This window comes from Nuphar pumila, chromosome 15 (assembly GCF_984573655.1).
Source record: "Nuphar pumila chromosome 15, dmNupPumi1.hap1.1, whole genome shotgun sequence".
Taxonomy (NCBI): Eukaryota; Viridiplantae; Streptophyta; class Magnoliopsida; order Nymphaeales; family Nymphaeaceae; genus Nuphar; species Nuphar pumila.
Window position 1 is genome coordinate 14,601,199 of NC_143263.1, and position 18,099 is coordinate 14,619,297.

The window sequence follows — 18,099 nt, forward strand, 5'->3', positions numbered from 1 at the left end:
CCAAACTTATTGATGATAATAATGCTTCAGTTGAATTCACTCCCTTCTCTGTGCAGGTCAAGGACCTACGCACGAGGAAAACATTCGCTGAAGGAAAGAGACGAGGCAATATGTATGTCTTTGAAGAAGCTCCATGTCATGCTCTCCGCCCTGCTCACCTGATTTTGAAGCCTTCATTAGAGTCGGGTTCATCCTCTTCTGCCAGTGTTTTTAGTATCTCTGAATGTAATAAACCATTCTTATGGCATAGTCGATTAGGACATTGTGGGAGTCATTTTATTGAGAAACTTGTCTCTAATAATCTTATTCCAAAAGAAAGTCTCAATGGGGATGAAAGCAGTCATAAGTGTTTCAGTTGTCTTTCATGCAAGAGTCATGTATTGCCTTTCCATTCCCTTAATAAGAGAGCTTCAAAATCTTTTGAGATTATTTGTTCTGATGTATGGGAACCCGCCCCAATTGTCTCTAAATCTGGAAGCAGATACTACTTAATCTTTGTTGATAGTTATTCTCGATACACTTGGATATATTTCATAAAAAATAAGTCAAAAGTTTTCTCCTTGTTTCAAAATTTTCTTTCCTTGGTCAAAAATCAATTCTATGAGTCTATTCAATTTTTCCAATGTGATGGAGGTGGAGAATTCTCATCCCGTGATTTTATTTCTTTTCTTCGAAATAACGAAATAGAAAGAAGGATGTCTTGCCCTCACACTCCTCAACAAAATAAAATTGCTGAATGAAAACATAGACATATCGTTGAAAGTACCATGAGTATGCTTCATGACAGTAATCTTCTCATCAACCTATGGACAAAAGCCTTCCATTCTGCCGTGCATGTGATAAATAAACTGCCCATGGTTGTTCTGGAAAATAAGTCTCCTTATCACTGTCTTTTTGGAGCTCATCCTAGTTATCATGGTCTGCGTGTTTTTTGGATGTGTTTGCTATGTGCATATTGACCAATCCCTGAGAAACAAGTTTCGGGACAAGGCCCAGAAGTGTAGCTTTGTGGGATATGTAGATGACTACAAAGAATATAGGTGTTATGATCACACCAACAAACATATCAGAATCTCAAGAAATGTTGCCTTTGATGAACAAAATTTTGATGATAAAGCTGATGCAACGAATATGCCAACTGAAGTTTACTATCCTTGGTTAAGTTCAAAACTTTTTGCTGGCTCCAATGAAGCACGTTCCTCAGACTGCGTGCAACAAGAAGAAGAAATGGTTGAGAACACTGGGATGTCAGGACCACAGAATACAGAGGAAGTACCGGGCAGATACAAAGGCGTTGTCTATTCTAGACAGAGACCGACAACATCAAGCCATTCAAATCATGTCTTAGTCGGCAATCCGACTCCTTCCCATACTCTTGAGGTAAAAAAATCAGACCGCATACGACATCCCATTGACAGGTGGGTAAGCTATAACAACTTCTCCTTGGATCTTCAACTCTTTTTAACTGCCCTCAATAAGGAAGATGAGCCCATTATGTACTACCAGGTAACCACTTCTACCAAGTGGGTAGAAGCTATGAATGATGAAATGCAAGCCTTGCATGAATGTGGGACCTGAGAAGTTGTTCCCAGACCACCTGATAAAAATGTTGTCGGATGTAAATGGTTCTACAAAATAAAGTACAAGCCAGATAAAACCATTGAACGATACAAGGCAAGGCTTGTGGCAAAAGGATTCACTCAAGAAGCAAGGCAAGACTATGATGAGACCTTTAGTCTGGTTGTAAGAATGAAAACAATTCGAATTATTATTTTTCTGGCTGTTGAACATGGATAGAAGTTGAGTCAGCTTGATATGAAAAATGCATTCTTGCATGGGGACTTGAAGGAAGAAGTATACATAAAACACCCCCTGAATATCAAGAACAAAATTGTAAAACTCATGTGTGCAGGTTAAAAAGAGCTATCTATGATCTGAAGCAAGCATCTCGCTCTTGGTTTGATAGCTTCTCGCTAGAGATTCAAAAACATGGATTTTCACGTTCCATGCTGGACCACTCATTATTTATTTTTAAAAGTCAGACTATGACCACTCTGTTATTAATTTATGTCGATGATATTGTCATCACAGGAAACTCTGCGGCTCACATCCAAGAAGTAAAAGACTTACTAGGTCAGAGGTTTAAAATGAAAGATCTTAGAGTTCTACGTTATTTTTCTGGTGTAGAAGTTGATAACCAGGCTCATGGCTTGACACTCACTCAACACAAGTACACCGTAGACGTTCTCAGCAAGACATGCATGAAAGACTGCAAACCTCTAAGAACTCCGAGTGTGCTTCACCAAAAACTTAGCGCTCATGATGGAGATCTGTGTGATGACCCCACCAAGTATCGAAGCATAATAGGAATGTTACAATACCTCACATTCACTAGGTCTGATATTGTTTATTCAGTCAATCAAGTGTCTCAATTTATGCATGCACACGTACTGGACATATGAAAGCTGTTAAGAGGATCCTTAGATATATGAAAGAGACTATTAGGGATGAATTGATATACTCACCACAGTCATATGGCAAAGATGAGCACGAAATCATATTATGATGCAGACTGGACATGATCACAGGAGATCCTGATGAACGAAGATCTACATTAGGATATTGTGTCTTCATTGAATGAAATTTAGTCTCTTAGAGCAATAGAAAATAAAAGGCTATCGCTAGATCAAGAGGCTGAATATAGATCTATGACTGCTGTTACTGCCGAAGCCACATGGATCAGGCATCTACTAACTGAAGTAGGAGAAAAGATCTCCCACACTACCTTGCTATGTGACAACCAAAGTGCTATCAACATGTCATTCAATCCTCTACATCACAGTCGTGCTAAACACATTGAGATCGACCAACACTTTGTGAGACAGAAAGTTGAAGAAAAAGAGATTGAGCCTGAGTTCGTCAATACTGAAAGACAAATTGCAGACTTATTTACCAAAGGGTTAACAAAGGATCATTTTTGGATGCTTAAAGGCAAGTTGTTCATGGTCCATAACCATGATCAACTTGAGGGGAGGTGAAAAAGGTGGAAAAATGTTAGGACCCGATCCGGATCCGATTCATGTGATACTTGTGTATAGTCTGGGTACATTAAGACCCGAGCCATGTATAGTTTCCTTTTATTCAGGTCTAGATACACTGGACCCGATCCAATACTTTTGTAATGTAAGTTATAAATATACAGCTTTAGGTCACGATTTCTTTTAAGAAATCGTGACAGCCGCAATCACCTCTTTGGGTTCTTCTCTTCTCTCTCTCTCTCTCTCCCTCTGTTTTCTCTCTTTCTCAATACAGGTACAGGTAAAACAAAAACTTTCAATAAGGTGGTGCAATACTATGTACCGTGCAGTGGTACACACTCTTGTTTGCAGATCAAACCACCAAATATCAGATCCAACCATATTTAGCATGTGTTTAACATAGTTTATTTACTATGTTAGAAGGTTTTATAATGTCTAATTCACCATAAGATTTCATTTTTGACACGGTGAAAAATCAATATCTCACAATTCATGAAGTTGAGGGTGGTTTAAAAGTGACATAAAACATCATGTTTGAATCAACTTTAATAATTGAATAAATAGAACATGCCAAAGATGATCCAAGGTTTAGATTTTTCTTTTGGAGCATATATCTATGTAATCAACACTCTCCTCCAGTGAGCTTCTTGGAAAGGAAGCTTTAAAGTTATAATAATAATGAAAAGAAAACTAACTTTTGCAAAAAACAAAAGCTAGTTTACTCTTTTCTATATTCATATGTAGAGTTACAAGAAGAGAGGAGGATAGCACATTATATGACCTTTCTACTTAATAATTTAGTCATCCCCCAAAAGGATCTAATATAGATGAGAAAAATCATAGCACAACTTTACATCCTTTGTGCTTGAAAATATGTTGCTGGTGCATTGCATGAAATGTGCCTCTAGGAATACCCTTGTGAATATGAACAGTTCATCTTTCCAAGATGAGATCAACCAAGGACCAGAAATCACACCAGCAGAATTCAAAATTAAAAGAGAACGAGAATAGTAGTCCATTCTGAACAATGATTTTCAAGCTTGGAAAACCCATTGTGTGTGCCTGAGAGAGAGAGAGAGAGAGAGAGAGAGAGAGAGAGAGAGAGAGAGAGAGAGAGAGAGAGAGAGAGAGAGAGAGAGAGAGAGATGCTTGACCTCAACTTCAACCACTGAGTATACCATCAGTAGCATTGTAAGTCCGTTCCTCAAGTAGGTAGCTCTAGATCATGTTGCTGAGAAGGCTTTCTTTTCTTACTTGTGCTGAAGCAAAGGAAATCTCTCTCTCTCTCTCTCTCTCCATTGTAAATCCTTTCCTCAAGTAGCCTCTAGATCATGTTGCTGAGAAGGCTTTCTTTTATGACTTGTGCTGAAGCTCAGGGAAATCTCTCTCCATGAGCTTTTCTTCATCAAAAAGGACACCTGCAAGACTGAATATTCCATGTCTTCTCTGCATATTCAGCAACTGTTCTGTCGCTGCTGAATTTACCAGATCCTGCTGTGCTCAAAATGCTCATCTTTGTCCACTTGTCTTGATCAACAAATGCCTTATCAGCTGCAGCCTGTTAATGCGCCCCAGGCAATTTCAGAAACCAGAAAATAAAACATCATTCTTATCCATGCTTTCCACACACATGCAGGCTTGTTTCTGTGTGTGTGAATGCGCCTGTGCACTTACAAACATATGCACATGCAAGAACATGCAATGCGCATAAACACAGAAAAGAACATGAATTCACCTGTGCTTCAAGATAGCTCATGAAGTCATATCCAAGGAGATAGAAATCACCACCAATATCATCCACACTGTCGCATAATGACTTGAAGTAATCCTTGTGGCCAAAATATCCATCTCGGACCATCCTTGGACAGTCATGCGTTGAAAAACATCAAGTTAGTGATTTCTATACATTTATGAAGATTAAGCATTTGTTCTACGAGAGTTGAGGGCATGATGCTGATTTTTGGTGAGTTGATGGGATATTGTTGTGAAATTTAAAGAGAAACTATACATGTTTCTCCTATAACATGACATGTAAATGAACCCATAGTGAAAATTTTAACCAATCTTAAGCAAAAGAAGCTGGACCATAAACAATCTTAATACTGATGCATCATAATAAATTCAGCTGGTCTGATTGAACACAAGGTGCAATGAATGTCAGTAAAATAAACATTAAGTTTAGTTGATCTAAATAAAGGCTCACAAGGCGGCAAAGCTAATACACATACCTGACCACACGTGCAAATTGAAGAGGTGGTTGAAGACCACGCTTCTTTTCTCTTAAAGCAGGGACTTCATGAACTTTGGCACCAAATATGAACTGCACAAAGAAAACAAAAATTTGAATTCTGTTGGCATGATAATATTCAACGGCCAAGCATAACCACCAAAGAGACAACACATCCATCTGGAAGATAATTCAGTGTTAAACAAGCTTGCTTGAGGACATGATGAAAGATAACATGCAGAAATTTCATACAGAAGTCTAAAAGTGTGCTTGCTGCTTACATTTTTTCTTCCACACAATTCAGCACACACGTACATTCACAAACAGCTTTTGCTAAAAAATATTTATAACATGTAAGCTTATACAAAATTAGTTAAAAAAGCGAGAACAGCACTACAAGTTCAAATTTAGAATATACCCAATTAAAGAATCAACTCTTGATGGTCTGCTTTTATGGGACAATACTTACCATGTTATCTTCTCCTATCTCTTCAATAATTTCGCATGTTGAGCCATCAGCTGTTGCTAAAAGTAAACAGCCATTCATCAAAAATTTCATACAGCTGGTTCCTGATGCTTCATGCCCAGCCGTGCTGCCAAAACAGAACCCAAAAGTATCGGATGAGACACAAATGAAATTCAAGAGCTGTATAAAGTGATACTTCCAAGAATGCAAATTCTACAATAAGAGGACATTATGCATATTCACTTGATTGAATAAGCCACACCACCCTCACAAGGGTCAAAATATTCTTGTTATTGCATAGGAAACTCTCTTGAGACTTGAAAATATAAAAGCCTTAAAGGGCCTATTTATAATACAAGAGGCCACAAGGGAGCAGCCCAAACTAGCTGTTGGGCTATTTGTGACCATAGGGAGCAGTCATTACAAAAAAGAAAGTACAAAAAATAAATGAATAAAAATAAAAAGGTGGTCAGTGAAAAAGGTGCAAAAGAATCCAATCCGGGATCCGACCCGATCCATGTAAAAAATAGTGTACCATATACGTTATGTTTAATCGGGTCTGAATACACCAGACCCGGATCCATACCTTTGTAATTAAGTTATAAATGAATAGTTTAGGTCACGATTTCACATTGAAATCGTGACAGTCGCTCACCTCTTGTTTTCGACTCTTCGTCTCTCTCTCTCTCCCTTTCTCAACGCAGGTACTGGTGGACTCCATCGTTTCGTCTCTCTCCCTCTCTCTTTCTCAACGCAGGTACAGGTAGATTTCTAACATGGTATCAAAGCAGAGATCTGTCTAAGGGCAAAAAAAGGAAAAGGAGGTTTCCGGCAGGTGCGACCATCGGAGTTTTGAGGTTTTTCCCTTCTTTTCTACTATTTTCTTCTTCCTTCTCTCGTTCTCTCCTCATCTCCCTTTCTTGTTTTTTTCTGTGTACCCACATCGCGTGGGCTTGCTTCTCTCTCTTGAATATGAGATTCACGTGACTCCTGTTCACGTGAACCCAAATCGCAAATCCCCTTCCTGTTTTTTTTTTTCTGTGTACCCACATCGCGTGGGCTTGCTTCTCTCTCTTGAATCTGAGATTCACGTGACTCCTGTTCACGTGAACCCAGATCGCAAATCCCCTTTCTGTTTTTTTTTTTCTGTGTACCCACATCGCGTGGGCTTGCTTTACTTTGAATCTGAGATTCACGTGAATCCTGTTCACGTGAACCCAGATCGCAAAAACCCCACAGACCTATCGAGGGCACCATTTCAGTTTTTTTATATATTGCCTGCGTGATTTTTTTTATATTGCTATCGTTTGCCCAATCCCCTTCACGCATATATTTCTACATATTCAAATATATTTGCCGTGAAGTTCCCTTTCCTGTTTCCCTTTGTTATCTGTTTGAAAATATATTTAACGTGGGAAAGTTTCAATATCAATTTTCTAGAGTGCAAACAGAGGGGTTCAGTCTCTCTATTCTCTGAACCTAACATCCTCTCTATTCTCTGAATCTGACAGCCGTAAAAAAAAAAAAAAAAGATTGAGCATTTCGTGAACACTCTTGCTGAATTTCATTCTCTATGGATCCTTATTCCTCCCAATCACATATTTCTTCAAGTTTTCTCAATCAACTCGTTTCTGAAAAGTTGAATACCTCAAACTTCTTGATTTGGAAGAAACAAATCATTCCTTTTATAAGGAGTCAAGGTCTCTTAGGTCACCTGGATGGAACCACCCCAGTCCCACCAGAATTTGTTCCGAGAGAAGAGAAAGATGATCAAGGAGTGAGTTCGATCGTGTATGTCAAAAATATAGAATTTCTCAATTGGGAAAAGAAAGATCAATCAGTTGTTGCATACATCACCTCAACCCCGTCTCAAGAGGTCCTTGTTGCCATTCCTGACAATTGTACAACACTACAACTCTAGGAACGACTGGTTCAGACGTATTCGCAGGTTTCTCAAGCAAGGATGGTTTTTTTGAAAAGGGCATTTCAGCTGTTAAGAAAAGGCTCCATGACCATCATGGAATATTTGAACAAGATAAAGACCATTACAGATCAGCTTGCAGTTATAGGATGTGCCGTAAGTGACAATGACATGGTGCAACAAACTCTGAGTGGATTGGGATCTGACTACAATATGATAGTCACATCACTATTGTGCCTTCCTGTTCTTCCTAACTTTGACGCGCTACGAGCCAAATTGATCCAGTATGAAATGACTCTGAAGGGATTCTCTGAAGAAACCCACATTCACCTAAATTCTCAAGAAGTTTTTGCCACAGGCGTGATTTATGGTAAAGGACGGGGACGAGGAGGCCAAGGGCGAAGTGGATACGGAGGGCGTGGTCTGCTTCCCACTCCAAACATGTTAGCTAATGCGCAAGGACCAAGATCCATCCCTACTTGCTTCCTTTGTAACAAAAAGGGGCATATCAAGGCGAACTGCTGGCATAATCCAGAAAATAAAGGAAAGGCTCCACAGACAGAAACCAAAAGGAGATTCACAAATACCAGAGACAGTGGAGAGATTAAAGATCTGCTGATATCTGCCTTGTCAGAGTTGAAATTGAAGCAGAATGACGAAGGCACTTGGTTTGTCGACTCAGGGGCAGCGACTCATGTGACAGGCGATGCAGGTAAAATTTCTAACCCTATTCCTTATTTTGGAAAAAGTAAGATTGTCACTGGAAATGGATCCCACCATCCTGTTTCTCATTTCGGAAAAACTGTTATTCCCATGTCATATTCTACTCTTACTCTTTCTGACGTCCTTCATGCCCCTGACATCAAGAAAAATATTGTCTCTGTTTCCAAACTTATTGATGATAATAATGCTTCAGTTGAATTTACCCCCTCTTCTGTGCAGATCAAGGACCTACGCACGAGGGAAACATTCGCTGAAGGAAAGAGACGAGGCAATATGTATGTCTTTGAAGAAGCTCCATGTCATGTTGTCCGCCCTGTTCTTCTGAATTCGAAGCCTTCATTAGAGTCATGTTCACCCTTTTATGCTAATGTTTTTAGTATTTCTGAATGTAATAAGCCATTCTTATGGCATAGTCGATTAGGACATTGTGGGGGTCATTTTATTGAAAAACTTGTCTCTAATAATCTCATTTCAAAAGAAAGTCTCAATTTGGATGAGAGCAGTCATAAGTGTTCCAGTTGTCTTTCATGCAAGAGTCATGTATTGCCTTTTCATTCAATTAATAAGAGAGCTTCAAAACCTTTTGAGATTATTTGTTCTGATGTATGGGGACCCGCCCCAATTGTCTCTGGATCTGGAAGCAGATACTACCTAATCTTTGTTGATAGTTATTCTCGATACACTTGGATATATTTCATAAAAAATAAGTCAGAAGTCTTCTCCTTGTTTCAAAATTTTCTTTCCTTGGTCAAAAATCAATTCTCTGAGTCCATTCAATTTTTTCAATGTGATGGAGGTGGGGAATTCTCATCTTGTGATTTTATTTCTTTCCTTCGAAATAACGGAATAGGAAGAAGGGTGTCCTGCCCTCACACTCCTCAACAAAATGGAATTGCTGAACGAAAACATAGACATATCATTGAAAGTGCCATGAGTATGCTTCATGACAGCAATCTTCCCATCAACCTCTGGACAGAAGCTTTCCATTCTGTCGTGCATGTGATAAATAGACTGCCCATGGTTGTTCTGGAAAATAAGTCTCCTTATCACTGTCTTTTTGGAGCTCATCCTAGTTATCATGATCTGCGTGTTTTTGGATGTGTCTGCTATGTGTATATTGATCAGTCTCTGAGAAACAAGTTTCAGGATAAGGCCCAGAAGTGTAGGTTTGTGGGATATGCAGATGACTACAAAGGATATAGGTGTTATGATCCCACCAACAAACGTATCAGAATCTCAAGAAATGTTGTCTTTGATGAACAAAACTTTGATGACAGAGCTGACGCAACGAACATGCCAACTGAAGTTTACTATCCTTGGCTGAGTTCAGAGCTTTTTGCTGACTCCAATGAAGCATCTCCCTCAGATTGCGTGCAACAAGAAGAAGAGATGTTTGAAAACATTGGGACGTTGGGATCACAGAATTCAGAGGAAGTACCGGGCAGATACAAAGGCATTGTCTACTCTAGACAGAGACCGACAATATCAAGCCATTCAGATCATGTCCCAGTCGCCAATCCAACTCCTTCTCATACTCTTGAGGTCAGAAAATCAAACCGCATACGACATCCCATTGACAGGTGGGTTAGCTATAACAACTTCTCCTTGGATCTTCAACTCTTTTTAACTGCACTCAATAAGGAAGATGAGCCCATTATGTACTATCAGGCAGCCTCCTCTACCAAATGGGTAGAAGCCATGAATGATGAAATGCAAGCCTTACATGAATGTGGAACCTGGGAAGTTGTTCCCAGACCATCTGACAAAAATGTTGTCGGATGTAAATGGGTCTACAAAATAAAGTACAAGCCAGATGGAACCATTGAACGATATAAGGCAAGGCTTGTGGCAAAAGGATTCACCTAAGAAGCAAGGCAAGATTATGATGAGACTTTAGTCCGGTTGTAAGAATGGGAACAATTCGAATTATTATTTCTCTGGCTGTTAAACATGGATGGAAGCTGAGTCAGCTCGATGTAAAAAATGCATTCTTGCATGGAGATTTGAAGGAGGAAGTATACATGGAGCAACCCCCTGGATATCAAGAACAAAATTGTAAAACCCATGTGTGCAAGCTAAACAGAGCTATCTATGGTCTGAAACAAGCATCTCGCTCTTGGTTTGATAGCTTCTCGCTAGAGATTCAGAAACATGGATTTTCACGTTCCATGCTGGACCACTCATTATTTATTTTTAGAAGTCAGACTGTGACTACTCTATTATTAATTTATGTCGATGATATTATCATCACAGAAAACTCTACCGCTCACAGTCAAGAAGTAAAAGGCTTGCTAGGCCAAAGGTTCAAAATGAAAGATCTTGGAGTTCTACGTTATTTTCTTGGTGTAGAAGTTGATAATCAGACTCATGGTTTGACACTCACTCAACATAAGTACATCGTAGACGTTCTCAGCAAGGCAGGTATGAAAGACTGCAAACCTCTAGGAACTTCGAGTGTGCTTCATCAAAAACTTAGCGCCGATGATGGAGATCTGTGTGATAACCCCACCAGATATCGAAGCATAATAGGAATATTACAGTACCTCACATTCACTAGACCTAACATCGTTTATTCAGTCAATCAAGTGTCTCAATTTATGCATGCGCAACGTACTGGACATATGGAAGCGGTCAAGAGAATCCTTAGATATCTGAAAGGGACTATTGGGGATGGATTAATATATTCACCACAGGCATATGACAAAGATGAGCACGAACTTACTCTATACTGCGATGCAGACTGGGCAGGAGATCCTGACGAACGAAGATCTACATCAGGATATTGTGTCTACATTGGAAGAAATTTAGTCTCTTGGAGCAGTAGAAAACAAAAGGCTATCGCTAGATCAAGCACTGAGGCTGAGTATAGATCCATGGCTGCTGCTACTGCCGAAGTCACATGGATCAGGCATCTACTAACTGAAGTAGGAGAAAAGATCTCTCACACTACCTTGTTATGTGACAACCAAAGTGCTATCAACATGTCATTCAATCCAGTACATCACAGTCGTGCTAAGCACATTGAAACTGACCAACACTTTGTGAGACAGAAGGTTGAAGAAAAAGAGATTGAGCCTGAATTCATCAGTACTGAAAGACAAGTTGCAGACATATTTACCAAAGGGTTAACCAAGGATCGTTTTTGGATGCTTAAAGGCAAGTTGTTCATGGTCCAAAACCATGATCAACTTGAGGGGGGGTGAAAAAGGTGCAAAAGAATCCAATCCGGGATCCGACCCGATCCATGTAAAAAATAGTGTACCATATACGTTATGTTTAATCGGGTCTAGATACACCAGACCCGGATCCATACCTTTGTAATTAAGTTATAAATGAATAGTTTAGGTCACGATTTCACATTGAAATCGTGACAGTCGCTCACCTCTTGTTTTCGACTCTTCGTCTCTCTCTCTCCCTTTCTCAACACAGGTACTGGTGGACTCCATCGTTTCGTCTCTCTCCCTCTCTCTTTCTCAACGCAGGTACAGGTAGATTTCTAACAGTCAGCCCCTAATGGGCTGATGCCTATTACAATGATTGAAAATACCTCTGATGGGTATTTCGGTTTATATATATATATGTATATATATATATGTATATATATATATATCGGTTGTCAAGTAAGAAGTGAAATCTAGGTGACGAGAGCATTTTAGTGAAGAAGTTTGCTAGTTGATACTCAGATGGAACGTAAGGCAATGTGATGGTCTTCCTCAGGAATTCTTCACGAACGTGGCAATCCATTTCAATATGTTTTGTCCTCTCATGGAATATATGATTGCTTGCAATGTATACAACGCTCTTGTTGTCACAGCATAATCTTGAGGGTTCTGCAATGCGAACTCCCAAATTCTCTAGTAATTGTCTCAACCATACTAACTCAGACGTAGTTGTTGCCAATGGCACGATACTCAGCTTCAGTGGAAGAGAGGGACACCTTCTGTTGCTTATTGCATCACTAAATTAGATAATCACATACAAAAACACAAGAACCAGTGGTTGAGCATCTATCATTCACATCCCTACCCCTCCGGTCAGAATCAGAATATGCAATGACTTCTAACGAGGAAAAGGATGATAGAAATAATCCATAATTGATAGAATTCTTAATATATCTAATAATTCTCATTACAACACTCATATGTCAAGACCCTCATTCACATTCTCATTTGCATCATGAGTGTCTTCATTGTCACTCTCATGCACATCATGAATGTTTTCACATCTTTCATGTTCATTGACAAGGTCAAAAAGAAATGAATAATCACAATTCTCTTGGATTTTTTCTTTGCTAAACCCATTTTCGTTTTCAATAAAAGTAACATTTCTTGAAAGATATAATTTATTTTTTTCAATGTCATAACATCTATATCCCTTTTGATTTTCATCATAGCCTAAAAAAACACACGGAATTGCTTTTGAGAAAAGTTTGTCATTCTTATTGGTAAGGACAAAACATTTAGACCCAAAGACTCTTAACCTTTTATAATTGGGGGATGTTTTAAGTAATTTTTCAATAGGAGAGACATTTTCAATGTTTTTTGAAGGTATTCTATTTATCAAATAAACTGCCGTAAGGGCGACTTCGGACCAATTTTTTTTTGGAACATTTCTTGATATAAGTGTTCTAGTAGTCTCAATAATATATCTATGCTTCATTTCGGCTAGTCCATTTTATTGAGGAGTATACGGACAAGATTTTTGATGAATAATCCCATGTAAGCCAAGGTAATTTTTGAACTCTTTTGACACAAATTCTCCCCTAGAATCGGTTCTAAAGATTTGAATATTGGTTTTAAATTGAATCTTTGTATAGCAATAAAAAATTTTAAAACAATAAAATACTTCAAATTTTTGTTTTAAAAAAATATCCAAGAGTGCCTACTATAATCATCCACAAACACAACATAATAAGATACACCTCCTTTGGATACAACCAAAGCCGGTCCCCACATATCCGAATGTACTAACTCAAATGGATTTTTAGATATAAAATGTCTTGGCCCAAAGGGTAAAGACTTCATTTTATCAAGAATGCAATCTTTACAAACAAAATCTCATTCTTTATAACTTATAAAAAATGGAAACAAGTGTAATTTGGACACACTAGGATGTCTTAATCTTTTGTGCCAATTTTCTATATTTTTTTTTCCAAAAAATTAAAAAAAATATGTTTTGATAACTCAAGATTGTCCATAACATAGAGATCTCCTCTTCTATGGCCTCGCCCAATCGGCTTCCCAGACTGGAGATCCTGTATTAAACAATCGTTAGATGAAAACAAGACTTTACATCCATGATCCGTAATTTGAGAAACAAATAAAATATTTAAATTCAATTTTGGTACTACTCTAATATTTGGTACGTGAAAGGTTGGTTGTTTTTTAAAAAAACCCAAAACTTTTGATTTTTAAAGACGTTCCGTCGGAGGTTGAAACATAAAAGTTATTTGGATTAGTATGACATGCGGATAATATTGACTCATTTGAAGTCATATGGAAAGAGGCACTGGAGTCAAGGATCCAAGAAGTCTTACTAGGGACACCACTTGTGGATACGACTGCTCCCGAGAAGGAAGAAGCTTGAGTTTTGAACATTGGTTGTAGTGCCTCCATTAGTTTATTCAAGAAGTCTTACTAGGGTCACCACTTGTGGATACGGCCACTCCCGAGAAGGAAGAAGCTTGAGTTTTGAACATTAGTTGCAATGCCTCAATTAGTTGCGCCAAAGATAATGAGCCGATGCATTTAGAGTCGTCTACATCATTTTTTTCAAAAGATGTTCCCACCGAAGCAACCCTTTTATCATCTCTATGATCTTTCCTTCTTTTGGGACAAAAAGGCTTGATGTGTCTCGATTCATAACAATGGTAGCATGTAATTTTGCCATCATTTTTGTATTTATGATCACTTCTTTTATCGCTTTGACTTCTTTCATAGCTATTGGAGTTTCTTCCATTCTCATTTTTCATAAAGTGAAGAGATTTATAATTCCTAATGTAGTTACCGGGCTTTGACATAGCAAGCACAGATTATTCATCCTTTGAGGCGGATGGTTTCTTCAACCTATTTTCTTCCATAGTTAACTGTTCAAGAGTTTCGACTATGGTTGGTACACCTCCTCTATGAAGGCGAGCCAACTTGGTCCCCTTAAATTCGGGTCTAAGCCCGTTAACAAATTTGTAGAAATGCTTTATTCTAATTTGTTTTTCGCGGAGTTCTACATCTTGGGGACAATGCCATTTTGGTTCTAGAAGAGCCAATTCATCCCAAAAAAGAAAGAGCATTATAATATTCCTTAATGCTCATCTCTCCTTATCTCGAGACGGTTGTCAGTAGACATATGCAGGTTACAACTCCTACTCTCAAAAAACAGGAGTCAAAAGAAAGTCTTTCATATCTTAAAAGAAAAAGAAAATAAAAAAAAGAAAAGGAAAGGACCTTGTTTGTGGTGCTCAGAACCAGGATAGATCTTCAGGTACTGGGCTTTTCCCCTGTGGTTAAACAAAATTAATCTGCGGGTCCCCTTTAAATGAGTGAAAAACGTAAGTGTGCAAAATAGCTTATATATACCTTTGTTATTTTTCGGAGGGAAATCTTATCTATACCTATATATGGGAATAAAAATGATATTTTTCCCAGTTTTTCATAGATGTCTTGCTGCACATCCTCGCACCATTTTTATCATTTTCTCCTTCGCATTTGAGATGCTCAGCAGAATAAAGATAAAGATCGAGAAACTTCCAACATACATACAGGTAAAATATACAAATTTCAATTGCATAACTTTCCTCAATTATATTTTACTTTCTTTTATTTGGTACAAATCAGTCCTCTGCATGAGACCATGGTCACTAGGTTTTCTGGTGTGGATATGGTAATAAATGCACAAAAACCTTGGTACACTGAGGTAGGTTCTTTTGAACTAAAAATGATTTTATACTAGAAATGCAAACCACAATACAATACCCAAAGTGCTCTGGACGAAACATCCATTTTCCCAAAAGAAAAAACACGTAGTTTAAGAATTTATGGTAGTTTCAGCTGTATGCCATGTATTAGTTTAAGCACCAAACCATGGTTACCATAAGCTTCTACCTATGTTGGGAAGCTGCTTCAAAAGATAGAAACTAAGGGTACATTTGGTTGTGTTTTTGAAAGGTAAAAACACTGTTAAAAAGAGATTCACTTTCAAAATCTCACAAGATTTCAAATCTCACGAGACCTCATGAGAAAGTGAATCTCACACAAATGAGATTTACTTACTAAATCTCACTTTTGGGATTCTGTACCAACTCACTTTTTATGAGTTTTCTTATGGGGTTCTTATGAAAGTATCCTCAATAAGATACTAAGATCAAGACCTTAATATTCTTGATAACAAATACGTGCACACATGCATAATAAGAACACTTAGAAGACTTGTGCACAAAAGCACAAATCAATCTCACAAATGCACTAAAAGAATAAAAGGCTTTATTGAAAGCTTGGGCTTTGACCCAAAGCCATATATAAATACAAAGGGGAGAGCCCCTATTTATAACAACCAAAAGGAGCCTTGGAGGGGCTCCACTCATAGACGTTGGAGGGGCCCAACGTCTATTTGAGTGGGCCCCCCAAGGTACCTTTTGGTACTTAAAAGAAAAGAAATAAAGAATAAAAGAAAAAGGAAAAATAAAAAATAAGTTACAATCACATTCATAAAAGTGAATGTGCGTAAACCAGTGGAAATGACTAAACTACCCCTACAACTAAAATAAGAAAATATATATTTTATATATATAAATGGATAGATACATATATATATATATATATCATATATATATATATATATGTGTATCATCCTTTATATATATAAAATATATAAGATTACAAGGTTTCGTAACATAATTTAACAGTTCTGTGCAAACCAAATTTTATGTTTGATTGTTTTTTGAGTACTGTTCAAATGAGATTCACTTTCTAAAGTGTATTAGGAAATGAATCTCATATGATCGAACCAAACATGCCCCAAGTAGTTCTGAAACTCACATCAGTTTTTCAACATAAAAATTGACTTTTCACTAAAAAACAATATATTTACATAATCAATGAGTTGTGATTCTGATAATTACATTGTTAAATTGTACATATATATTTCTGTATATGGCATAGTATATATGTATATGTATATATCTATTTTGTAATATACTATATATATATATCATATATAAATATATATAATATATAATTGAGGACAAGTCAAACTGATTGGACCTTGACCCCAATGACTAGAATTATAGCCATTGGGAGGTCTCTCTCCCACTTGTTATGCTCTCTCTCTCTTCTCCTTATTGTGTATAAATAGGGATGTTCTCCCCTTTGTAAAGTTATGCTTTTACACACTTATTTCATTGAATAAATTATATTTTTTATTGTGTGCCTTATTGTGTGAATCTCCTTTGTCGGATTTGTGAGTGTGTTCCTTAAGGAACACTTTTGTGGTTTCCTTTGTGGGATTTGTGAATTTGTTCTTTAGAGAACACTTTTGTGGCTATCCACTCAAGTTGGAGTTGGTGGACTCTTGGTTAGTGATTGGAGACTCTTTGAATCTTTACATACACCACCATATTTTCATCTATTTTAATTAGAGTGAAGAGTAAAGCTTAGTTAAATGGTAATATATTGTCTATAGTTGATAAAAATGTTATGAAATTTTACAAAACTTTATAATTCACTTCTTAAATGTTTCCTATTAACTTCTCACTTCTCCTTTCATGTGTACTTATAAATCCCTCCTATCTCGCTTCCACTTCCTGCATCGCTTCTCGATTCCACTTCCCTCTTTGGCAAACTCATGTTTAACCTACCTAAACCAAGCTCAATATACCAAAAAATAACTTAAATAAGAAACACATGCATGCAAATATTGATTGCAGAGACCCAATCTAGGGGAAAAAATGATCCAACTGAGGTTAGAAACTGATCCAATATATACACTTTCTCTAATAATAAAGTCTTGGCCTAGTCTACAGGGTTTAGGAAAGTCAACTGACCAAAACCGAAATAATCTAAATGAGGTATGATTAATTTGGATCCATGATAAAGCCATATTGTAAAGACCCCAAATTTCCCTCATTCATTTTCAAACACACCCCTCGTGCAGTGCCAACCCTGTTAGGTCAGTGTAGGAGTCCAACCCCAAGTTTGTGTCAGAAAATTACCATTTTACCCACTTTCATTAGGAAAATTACCATTTTACCCCTAGGTCATCCCGGACCCCAGTCATTCGGAGTCAACCAAGCTCATTGGTCAATTCAGAACAGTTAAGAATGTTAGTCATTTCTAGCTCACCTGAGCTCATGATGAACAGACCATTTTCATTTCTGACAATTCCTGCCAAAATGGGATCATTTCTTCAGAAATGAGCTCATTTCTCACTCAAATCCAAGCCAATTGTCTCTGAGTCGGTCATTCCCAGTCAATCCTATTCCCCTGAGTTTAGCTTGAGCTCACCAGGAGTTCAAGTGCTCCAGTTTCAGTTCAAAACCATTTCCAAGTGTCCAGGAGCCCATTCTAGCCCGTTTCAGCTCTTTCAGCTGAAATTGAACTGAGTTCAGTCAATTGAACTAGTGTTCGAGCTTCAATTTTAGTTCATCTCAGTATTACTGATCTTTGTTTCAGCTCAAACCCAGCTCGTGTTCGTAATTCACTTTACTCCAGTGACCATTTCTCGCCATTTCTCT

General features: G+C 37.7%; 1 protein-coding gene across 4 annotated transcripts in view; it reads right to left on the bottom strand.

Annotated features, from left to right (window-relative positions):
- Positions 1–18,099, bottom strand: part of LOC149814594 (uncharacterized) — a 172,315-nt gene that overhangs the window by 16,123 nt on the left and 138,093 nt on the right. For 2 of the 4 annotated variants that reach the window (XM_089989536.1, XM_089989535.1), the window contains 4 exons: positions 5,735–5,858; positions 5,267–5,358; positions 4,774–4,897; positions 3,577–4,596 (listed from right to left, as the gene is read on the bottom strand). In XM_089989536.1, the coding sequence (XP_089845662.1) occupies positions 4,444–4,596; positions 4,774–4,897; positions 5,267–5,358; positions 5,735–5,858 (493 nt within the window). In that variant the 3' untranslated portion in view covers positions 3,577–4,443. Of the gene's footprint in view, positions 1–3,576; positions 4,597–4,773; positions 4,898–5,266; positions 5,359–5,734; positions 5,859–18,099 lie in introns of those variants that run through there. The other 2 variants (XR_016427977.1, XM_089989537.1) reach the window with 2 other exon arrangements.